The sequence below is a fragment of the Mustelus asterias genome, unplaced genomic scaffold (genome assembly GCF_964213995.1).
Source record: "Mustelus asterias unplaced genomic scaffold, sMusAst1.hap1.1 HAP1_SCAFFOLD_2517, whole genome shotgun sequence".
NCBI classification, from domain to species: Eukaryota; Metazoa; Chordata; class Chondrichthyes; order Carcharhiniformes; family Triakidae; genus Mustelus; species Mustelus asterias.
The window spans coordinates 1-11491 of NW_027592462.1; the positions used below are offsets into that span (position 1 = coordinate 1).

Below are 11491 nucleotides of genomic sequence, written 5' to 3' on the forward strand. Positions count from 1 at the left end.
GCCAGTAATTTGTAAATTGTTTAGCACTTTGAGACATTACTGAGAAATCTGGTAAAATGCTGTAGACATGCAGATTAGTCTTTCTTTAACCCATTAGAAGATGACAGAGTTTCAGTGTCTGAGTGGTGTGATTACAGTGATCACCTGGGCACTCAGTTACTGTCATTATTTGGTAGAGTTAACACTTTCTTTCTACAATGCTGTTCCCTTCTCTGGGAGTTTTCGTAACTCTATAAACGCCACAGTGAAAGTCACCTCCAGTAGGTGCAAGTCATAGGCTGACACACCCTCCAAATCAAGAGACTGTTTCATTCTTACACGGGATGTAGTCATTGCTGACTAGGACAGCATTTATTGCCCATCCCTATTTGTCCTTCAGAAGGTGGTAGTGAGCTGCCTTCTTGAACCACTGGAGTCCACATGGTGTAGATACACGCACAGTGCTGTTAGATTTGATTTGATTTATTGTTGTCACATGTATTAGTATACAGTGAAAAGTATTGTTTCTTGCGCGCGATACAGACAAAGCATACCGTTCATAGAGAAGGAAAGGAGAGTAATGTAGTATTACAGTCATAGCTAGGGTGTAGAGAAAGATCAAATTAATGTCAGGTAGGTCCATTCAAAAGTCTGATGGCAGCAGGGAAGAATTGTTCTTGAGTCGGTTGGTACGTGACCTCAGCCTTTTGTATCTTCTTCCCGACAGAAGAAGGCGGAAGAGAGAATGTCCGGGATGCGTGGGGTCCTTAATTATGCTGGCTGATTTTCCGAGGCAGCGGGAAGTGTAGACAGAGTCAATGGATGGGAGGCTGGTTTGCGTGATGGATTGGGCTACATTCACGACCTTTTGTAGTTTCTTGCGGTCTTGGGCAGAGCAGGAGCCAAACCAAGCTGTGATACAACCAGAAATAATGCTTTCTATGGTGCATCTTTAAAGGTTGGTGAGAGTCGTAGCTGACATGCCAAATTTCCTTAGTCTTCTGAGAAAATAGAGGCATTTGGTTTTAAAAGTTTAAAGTTTATTTATTAGTGTCGCAAGTAGGCTTACATTAACACTGCAATGAAGTTAGTATGAAAGTCCCCTAGTCGCCACACTCTGGCACCTGTTCGGGTACAATGAGGGAGAATTTAGCATGGAAAAATGCACCTAACCAGCACGTCTTTCGGACAGTGGGAGGAAACCGGAGCACCCGGAGGAAACCCATGCAGACACGGGGAGAACGTGCAGACTCCACACAGACAGTGACCCAAGCCGGGAATCGAACCCATGTTTCTGCAGCTGTGAGGCAGCAGGCTAACCACTGTGCCTACGTTAACTATAGTGTTGGCATGAGGGGGACCAGGACAGGTTGTTGGTGATCTGGGCACCTAAAAACCTGAAGCCCTCGACCATTTCTACTTCGTCCCCGTTGATGTAGACAGGGGCATGTGTCCACGACGCTTCCAGAAGTCGATGACAATCTCCTTTGTTTTGTTGACATTGAGAGAGAGATTATTGTTGCCGCGCCAGTTCACCGGATTCTCTATCTCATTCCTGTACTCTGTCTCGTCGTTGTTTGAGATCCGACCCACTACGGTGGTGTCGTCAGCAAACTTGAAAATCGAGTTGGAGGGAATTCCAGAATTTTGACCCAGCGACAGTGAAGGAATGGCGATATATTTTCAATTCAGGGTGGTGTGTGACCTGGCGGGGAACTTGCAGGTGCTATGCATCTGCTGCCCTGGTCTTTGTAGGTGGTAGTGGTCATGGATTTGGAAGTTGCTGTTGAAGGAGCCTTGGCGAATTGCTGCAGTGAATCTTGTCGATGGTACACATTGCTGCCAATGTGCGTCGGTGGTGGACAGAGCGAATGTTTAAGGTGGTGGATGGGGTACCAATCAAACTGGCTGCTTTGTCCTGGATGGTGTCAAGCTTCTTGAGTGTTGTTGAGTGGAGAGTGTTCCATCACACTCTTGATAGACAACCCTCGCATCCCAGGAATTAGCCCGGTGAATCTCCTTTGGAGTGCCTCCAATGTTACTATATCCTTTTTTAGGTAAGGGGACCAAAACTGTGCGCAGTATCCCAGGTGAGGCCTTAGGAACAGCATATACAGTTGCAATAAAAGCTCCCTAGCAAACTCATTCAGGCAATGAGATCACCACACGGATCATTTCCACACTCATGAGGACAGCCTGAACTGGGATCCCAGGTTCATGACCCCACCATTCTGTGGGGGAAACCTCCCTGACTGTCCTGTTTTAACGCCATACACACCTTGATTATGGGTGATGATCTCTCTCTGCCTGAATTAGTTTGCAGAATGTTTAGCACCATCTCACTCTTTGATTGCTTGTAATTATCTCTCTGCCTTAAGTTATCAGTTCTTAGGCCATCCCTTCACTTGTTCTACAGCCTGCGACACTTTACACACACTGATTATACTTAACCGCTTGCATTTATCTATTAGCACTCGTGACTACCTGTAAAGACTTGTTATTCATCCGCCCTACATTGCACTATGCTGTCTGTATTTGTCTATTGACATCCTTGATTCCCTGTTAGTACCACTCTGCCTGTGCACCTCTCCCCGCTTCCCCTGATGAAGGAGCAGCGCTCCGAAAGCTTGAGATTTCAAATAAACCTGTTGAACTATAACCCGGTGTCGTCTGACCTCTCATCTTGTCCGCCGCAGTCCAACACCGGCATCTCCACATCAATTAAATCATGATTGATCTCTGGTGTGATAATCCTGAACTCCACAGATGTTATCCCAGTGCAGCTGGGGAAGGGGAATCATGTGACACCTCCTTGATGTTGGACCCAGGATGTATATTTCCACGGCTGGAATCTGGGTGTTTAACTGGACTCGGAACTCCTTTTGTTTTTGGAGACATTGCTGTCAGATTAACTAACTGCTTCTCTCTTTGTTAAAGCCAGGTGTTAGGTCTGCTAATGCTTTGGCCATTGGCACCGTTCTGGGAGATTATGTAAAAAGCTTTGACAAAGGGTCATCTGGACTCGAAACGTCAGCTCTTTTCTCTCCTTCCAGATGGTGCCAGACCTGCTGAGATTTTCCAGCATTTTCTCTTTTGATGGGAGATGATGTTTTGTGAAGGTTTTCCTTGGTTTGGAGTTGGCTGGTCGAGACACCCCATCTCAGTGGCTATTGTTGCCTTGAAACTGTCGCAAGGCGTCAGCTGATTGGCTGAATCATTTATTAGTTCAGCATTTCTCTATTTTTAACAGTACAGAAAACAAAGACTTTATAAAATATCCCAGTTAATCAATAAATATATATTTCTATATATTTTCCATCACACCTAGATGGTGACAGCAGGGATCTGATAGAAGTGGATAAGATTGAGGGGCACAGATAGGGGAGATAGAGTGGTCAGTAACCAGGGGGCAGGGATTGAAGGTAAGAGGTACAAGGCTAAGAGGGGATTTGGGGAGAAACCTCTTCACCCAGAGGAAGGTGGGAGTCTGGAACTCCGCCTGAAAGGGCAGCTGAATCACAAACTCTTGTGACATTGAAGAAGTATTTAGATATTCACTGGCTCTGCCGTAACCTCCAGGGCAATGCACTCTGCACTCTCTCGTTTCCTTCTCTATGAAAGGTATGCTTTGTCTATATAGCGCACAAGAAACAATACTTTTCACTATGTTAATACATGTGACAACAATAAATCAAATCAAATCAATGGGCCAAGCACTTTATAATGGGGTTAATGTAGTCAGATCATTGTTGACCAGCATGAGCGTGATGGGCCAAATGGCCTCTTTCTGTTCTGTAAATGTCTATGAATTATGACTCTCCGGTTAGGCCGAGAACACTACCCTCACTCCTGCTGAGAGAGTGATATTCATTCACCTTGCTTTCTGTGATTTGCAGAGGAACGTAGTCAATAATATTTGATGCAGATCCTGTGGTGGAGATGGTGATATGATGCTGTGTTTGTTTGACAGGTACTGGAGATATAACGAAGAGAAGCAAACATCGGATCCCGGATACCCGAAACCTATCACTATATGGAAAGGAATCCCAGAGGCACCTCAGGGTGCTTTTGTGAGCAAGGAAGGAAGTGAGTATGTAACAGAGAACTGGAGTGTTCTACCGGTCTGGTCTAGGTGTGTTGTCTACAGGAATGTGAGATAATGCATTTTGGAAGGTCTAATACAGATAGAAAATATACAGTAAATGGCAGAACCCTTAAGAGTATTGATAGGCAAAGGGATCTGGATGTACAGGTACACAGGTCACTGTGGCAATGCAGGTGGAGAAGGTAGTCAAGAAGGCATACGGCATGCTTGCCTTCACCAGCTGGGGTATTGAGTTTAAAAATTGGCAAGTCATGTTGCAGCTTTATAGAACCTTAGTTAGGTTGCACTTGGAATATAGTGTTCAATTCTGGTCGCCACACTACCAGAAGAATGTGGAGGCTCTGGAGAGGGTACAGAAAAGATTTACCAGGATGTTGCCTGGTATGGAGGGCATTAGCTATGAGGAGAGGTTGGAGAAACTTGGTTTGTTCTCACTGGAGCAACGGAGGTTGAGGGGCGACCTGATAGAAGTCTACAAGATTATGAGAGGCATGGACAGAGTGGATAGTCAGAAGCTTTTTCCCAGGGTGGAAGAGTCAATTACTAGGGGACACAGGTTTAAGGTGTGAGGGACAAGGTTTAAAGGAGATGTACGAGGCAGATTTTTTACACCGAGAGTAGTGGGTGCCTGGAACTCGTTGCCGGGGGAGGTAGTGGAAGCGGATACGGTAGTGACTTTTCAGGGGCGTCTTGACAAATGCACGAATAGGATGGGAATAGAGGGATACGGTCCCCGGAAGGGTAGGAGGTTTTAGTTCAGTCGGGCAGCATGGTTGGTGCAGGCTTGGAGGGCCGAAGGGCCTGTTCCTGTGCTGTAATTTTCTTTGTTCTTTGTTCTTTGAATCTGAACTGGCCTTCACACAGGAACCCAGAAATCCCGATATCCAGGCACTTATGGAACTGAATTCCGTAAAGCTGGTCACTGTCACCAGAAGCAAATCTTTTAGAGATTGTGATGAAAACAGAGGGCAGATGTGTCACTGAGTGTCAGTGTTAATCCACTGCCAATCTCTCGGGGAGCAATCTGTTTTATTCAGTCACATCTGTCTGTGAATGGAGTGTTTGATGCTGTGTGAGGAGAGGTTTAGAGAGCTGCTCTCGGCTGGGACTTGTATCCAGCTTTGACAAAGGGTCACCTGGACTCGAAACGTCAGCTCTTTTCTCTCCTCACAGATGCTGCCAGGCCTGCTGAGATTTTCCAGCATTTTCTCTTTTGATCTCTGCGGGACTCTATTGTTTGGGCGTAGTCTATTGACATCCAACTAATGAAAAAGATAGAAAGGAATAAATTTACAAGGAAATTACAGAGATGCAAAAACAATCGCAATTTAATTATCCCACTATAAACTGGAATCGGAATCGTTTAAAGGAGAGAGAGAGAGTTTCTGAAATGTGTTCCAGAGAATTTTCTAGATCAATCTGTTTCTAGTCCAATGAGAAAGTAAGCACAGCTCAGCCTGGGAATGGGAATGGGGGGAGGGAAGGAGATCAAGTGGCAGTGGGGTACACTGAGGGGACGGTGATCTTTGTAGTGTGATGTTTAGGCTGGCTTTGGAAAAGGACAACAACCAATCCAGAACAAGAATAATTAACCGGGGAAGGGTTCAGTTACAGTTTTACCTGCTAATCTTCAATTCCAAGTTATCCAAGGGCAGAAATTTACCCCTTTCTCCATCTTGGCCGGGAAGTGTGGGTGAGGAGGTGTCTCACACTGAAGCCCCCCTCAGAGTTGGGGCACCTTCCTCTTCAGGACCTTGAAGTTCTAGACCTCCTTCCCCCACCGCCACCCCCTCCCCCCGCCCCCCGCCCGCCCGCCTCAGCCTAATCCCCAATGCTGCATTCACCCCTTTCCAACCCCCCAGGTTGTCTCCAATTCTATTTAGCCCCAGGACTTCCCTTTCCAAAGTCCCAAGCCTTAGTTCTCAGCAGAGAGCTGCAGTATCTCTTCCGGCCACTGCAGTGCTGTGCCTGGCCAGGTACGATTGACCAACACCTCTCATGGACGGGACGTCCTTCCAGGGGCAGGCAGAGGTCCCGCCCACTGCCAATTAACGCTCAGCTGAGTGCCAAATGGCCGTGGGATTTTGAGAGTCAGTGGCTGTGTGTTGGATGCTCACTCACTGTCCTTCAAATGTGGAGATGCCGGCGTTGGACTGGGGTAAGCACAGTAAGAAGTCTCACAACACCAGGTTAAAGTCCAACAGGTTTATTTGGTAGCACAAGCTTTCGGAGCGCTGCTCCTTCATCAGGTGAGTGGGAGTCGTGTTCACAAACAGGTCCTATAAAGACACAAACTCAATTTACAAGATAACGGTTGGAATGCGAGTCTTTACAGGTAATCAAGTCTTAAAGGTACAGACAATGTGAGTGGAGAGAGGGTTAAACACAGGTTAAAGAGATGTGTATTGTTTCCAGACAGGAAAGTTAGTGAGATTTTGCAAGCCCAGGCAAGTCGTGGGGGTTACAGATAGTGTGACATGGAACCCAAGATCCCGGTTGAGGCCGTCCTTATGTGTGCAGAACTTGGCTATCAGTTTCTGCTCAGCGATTCTGCGCTGTCGTGTGTCGTGAAGGCCGCCTTGCAACTCGGCCAATGTTGTCTACCTGATACACTGCAGGAAAGGATGTCCCGAGGCATGGTACATTGGGGAGACCATGCAGACGCTACGATAACGGATGAATAAACACCGCTCGACAATCACCAGGCAGGAGTGTTCCCTTCCAGTCGGGGAACACTTCAGCGGTCACGGGCATTCAGCCTCTGAGCTTCGGGTAAGCGTTCTCCAAGGCGGCCTTCACAACACACGACAATGCAGAGTCGCTGAGCAGAGACTGATAGCCAAGTTCCGCACACATGAGGACGGCCTCAACCGGGATCTTGGGTTCATGTCACACTATCTGTAACCCCCACGACTTGCCTGGGCTTGCAAAACTCACTAACTGTCCTGTCTGGAGACAATACACATCTCTTTAACCTGTGCTTAACTTTCTCTCCACTCACATTGTCTGTACCTTTAAGACTTTATTACCTTCAAAGACTCGCATTCCAATCATTATCTTGTAAATTGAGTGTGTCTTTATCTGCCCTGTTTGTGAACACAACTCCCACTCACCTGATGAAGGGGCAACGCTCCGAAAGCTCGTGCTACCAAATAAACCTGTTGGGCTTTAACCTGATGTTGTGGGACTTCTTAGTGTTCAAATGTTACCCATGGATCTGACTCAGATCACTAGAATCAAAGATTAACAAGCAAGACAGTAACTGAACACTGGGCTAACTTTAAAGAGATAGTTCAGACACTGTATATAGCCTCAAATGGGAAAAATAGGGTAAACAAATCCAGAGCTCCCTGGATGACAAAAGAGCTAGAAATTGGGATTAAAAAAGAAAATGTGTGCTTATGACAGATGCCAGGTAGAGAATAAATTGAGAACTGGCTAAATATCACAGGGTTCAGAAGGGAAATGAAAAAGCAAATAAAAGAAACAAAGAAAGAGTATGGAAAGAGACTGGCAGCAAACATAAAAGCGAATCACAAAGTCTTCTCATGGCATGTAAAGGGTGCTGAAAAAATGAATGGGGCTCATTGGGAACCAAATGGGGGATTTACACATGAAGGCAGGAGATAGTAAATTAATCCTGTCTTTACTGAGGAGGAAGATGGTACCCAGGCCATGGTGAAGGGAAGGTTATTCAGAGCTGGGAAAGGTTTAAAATTGATAAGGAGGAGGTATTGGATAGGCTTTCTGGACGAAACATGGATAAACCACCACGACTGGATGAGATGCATCCGAGAATACTGAGGGAAGTGAGAGTGGAAATTGCAGAGACACAAATATAATTTTCCAAACTTCCTTAGACTCCGGACTGGTGCCAGAGGACTGGAGAATTGTAAATGTTACAGCCTTGTTTAAAAGGTAAGGTGTAAAGATAAGCCCAGCAATGATAGGCCAGTCAGTTTAACCTCGGTGGTGGAGAAGTTTTAAGAAACCACAATTTGGAACAAAATTAATTGTCACGGAGAAATGTGAATTAATTAAGGGAAGCCAGCATGGATTTGTTAAGGGAAAATAATGTTTCACTAACTTGCTGGAGTTTTTTGATGAGATACAGAGAGGGTGGGTGAGGGTAATGCTGTTGATGTGGTGTACATGGTTCAGTGCCACACAACAGGCCTGTGAGAAAAGTCATAACTCATGAAATAAAGGAACAGTGGCAACGTGGAAAATGAAATTGGCTGAATGACGGGAAACGGGGAGTAGATCAATAGTTGTTTTCAGGCTGGAGAAAGGTTTGTCATGGAGTTCCCCAGTGATGGGACCCTTGCTCTTCCTGATGTATATTAATGACCTGGACCTTAGTGTACAGGGCATCATTTCAAAGTTTGTGGATGAAATGGGACTTGGAAACATTGTGAACCACGAGGAGAATAATGCTGAACTTCAAAAGGCTGTAGACAGGTTGGTGGAGTGGGCAAATAGGTGGCAGATAGGATTTAATACAGAGAAATGTGAAATGATTCAGTTTGGTAGAAAGAAAACAGACAATACAAAATGAAGGGTAAAATTCTAAAGTAGGTGGGTGAATGTCAGGAGTTGAGGGTCCTGGGTGTAAATTATTGAATGTGACAGGACCAGCTGAGAGCAAGCCTTATAAAGTGAACAGAATCCTGGGCTTTATTAATAGGAGCATAAAGAAGGAAGTTATGTTGAACTTGTTTAAAACACTGATTTGACCTCAACTGAAGAATTGTGTCCAGTTGTGGGCACCACACTGTAGGAAGGATGTGAAGACCTTAAAGGGAGTGCAGAAAAGATTCACAAGAATGGTTCCAGGGATGAGAAACTTGAGTTACGTAGATTGGAGAAGTCGGGGCTGTTTCCCTTGGAGAAGAGATGGTTGAGAGAGGATTTGATCGAGGTGTTTAAAAAAAGTCGATCGGGAGAAACTGTTCCCATTGGTGGAGGGATCGGGAAGCGGAGGGTCACTGATTATGGCGATTGGTAAAAGAAGCGATGGTGAGTGGGTGTTGTCTGGAAAATGCTGCCAGAGAATGTGGTGGAGACAAGTTCAATCCTGGCTTTCCAAAGGGAATTGGATCATTGCCTGAAGGGAAATTTCCCAGGCTCCGGGAGGAAGAAAGGTGGGAGAGTGAGCGAGCTTCTCTCGCAAAGTGGGCTAGAACAACACAGGCCAAATGGCCTCTTCTGTGCTCTGACTAGTCTCTGATTCTATGGCAGAAAGAAACAAAGTTAATGGCAATAATCCAGAGGGACATCTGCAGCAACAGAGGCCATTTAGCCCATTATATCTGTACTATCCCTTTGTTTTTTTATTGTCACAAGTAGGCTTGTATTAACACTGCAATGAAGTTACTGTGAAAATCCCCTAGTCGCCATACTCTGGCACCTGTTCGGGTACAACTGAGGGAGAATTTAGCACGGCCAATGTACCGATGGTGGTCAATGCCAGACTTTTTTGATTTGATTTATTATTGTCACATGTATTATTATACAGTGAAAAGTATTGTTTCTTGCGCACGATACAGACAGAGCATTATTGTTCTTAGAGACAGAAAGAAGAGAGTATGGAGTGTTACAGTCATAGCTAGGGTGTAGAGAAAGATCAACTTAATGCAAGGTCGGTCCATTCAAAAGTCTGACAGCAGCAGGGAAGAAGCTGTTCTTGAGTCGGTTGGTACGTGACCTCAGACTTTTGTATCTTTTTCCCGACGGAAGAAGGTGGAAGAGAGAATGTCCGGGATGCGTGGGGTCCTTAATTATGCTGGCTGCTTTTCCGAGGCAGTGGGAAGTGTAGACAGAGTCAATGGATGGGAGGCTGGTTTGCGTGATGGATTGGGCTACATTCACGACTTTTTGTAGTTTCTTGCGGTCTTGGGCAGAGCAGGAGCCATACCAAGCTGTGATACAACCAGAAAGAATGTTTTCTATGGTGCATCTGTAAAGGTTGGTGAGAGTCGTAGCTGACATGCCAAATTTCCTTAGTCTTCTGAGAAAGTAGAAGCATTGTTTTCCCTGCAGCCTGTTCCTTCCTCACCAATCCTCTCTCTGTCTCAACCATTCCCTGTGTCAAAACGTACCAGATTCCAATTTCAGCATTAAAAATTGGAAGCTGCAGTGCAAAGGATCTTTCTCTGTTCTAATTCTCTTCCTTTTCTTTCAATTAGCTTACACATATTTTTACAAAGGGAAGCAGTACTGGAAGTTTGACAACCAGAAGTTACTCGTGGAGCCAGGATACCCTCGCTCAATCGTCAAGGACTGGATGGGATGCAATCACAAAGATGTCAACACGAGCAAAGACCGTCATCGACCCAATGATGATGTGGACATCATGGTCCAGATCAACGACGTGCCCAGCACAGTAAATGCCATCGCTGTGGTCATCCCTTGTATCCTGTCGCTCTGTATCCTGGTATTGGTCTACACAATCTTCCAGTTCAAACAGAAAGGCTCACAGCAGAACCTGGTGTCCTGTAAACGCTCAGTGCAAGAGTGGGTATGAAGATCTGAGCAAAACAAAAAGGACAGGCCTTTTAAAAATGTCATTGGTTCACATGAGGGCTATTTGTGAATGAGGCAGCGTATTCCGACTGTGGAAGAGATGACTCGAGAGCCTAGAATCTCTGAACCTTGGGGTATTTGTGGTGTTTCTAGCTGCTGAACAAGGGAACAGACAGGGAACTGGGATCCTCCTGAAACACACATATCACATCTTTACTACAATGCCTCATTCATGTTTTTGGTGTGCCATTTTATGTCGGCCCAGTCTGCATGTGTGCTTTGACACATGGTTGAATGGACCTTCTCCGATGAAGAGGGGAAACACCACGGGAGAAATAAGGAGAAACTCCACCTCTTTAATTCTTCAGTCGACAGATCAACATCTTCAGTGGAGTTGGAAGTTTTCTTGTTTGGGATAGACTTGCACCACAAAATATTCCTGGAAAACTAATAACATCGAAGGAAGAGATGTGGAATGAGAAAAGAGTTCGCTGGTCAGAAATAGAAAAAATCTAATGCTAATTGAACAGAGATTTTGACTCTTAAAATGGAAGCGTAATTTTATTACACATTAACTGGAACAATAGGAAAAAGAGAAAATGTGGATTCACAAATCCACAAGGGATCTAAAACATTTCAATGTATTTTGAAATAAGTGGGGGCCAAAATATCTACAATAGTTAAACAGCCTTAAAACATTTTCTTTTGTTAGTTGTTTGGTCAAGTCTTTGAATGTCAACATTAACGAGTCCTTGTGAACCTTCATCAGTATGTCATCAATGAAACTGTGACTATGGCGACAGAGGCCTCATTACATTCAGGCCTAATCAGGCCTAGCATGCTAAGCAGTCAGTGTTAGCAATACCTGCCTAGTGTACTGGT

At 45.2% G+C, this 11491-nt stretch overlaps 1 protein-coding gene across 1 annotated transcript; it reads left to right on the forward strand.

Annotated features, from left to right (window-relative positions):
- Positions 1 to 6: 6 nt before the first annotated feature.
- LOC144489761 (matrix metalloproteinase-24-like) lies at positions 7 to 11188 on the forward strand. The gene is made up of 2 exons (XM_078207613.1): positions 7 to 4065; positions 10273 to 11188. The coding sequence occupies exons 1-2, from the start codon at positions 3927 to 3929 to the stop codon at positions 10608 to 10610; spliced, it is 477 nt and encodes a 158-aa protein (XP_078063739.1). The 5' UTR covers positions 7 to 3926; the 3' UTR covers positions 10611 to 11188.
- Positions 11189 to 11491: the final 303 nt, after the last annotated feature.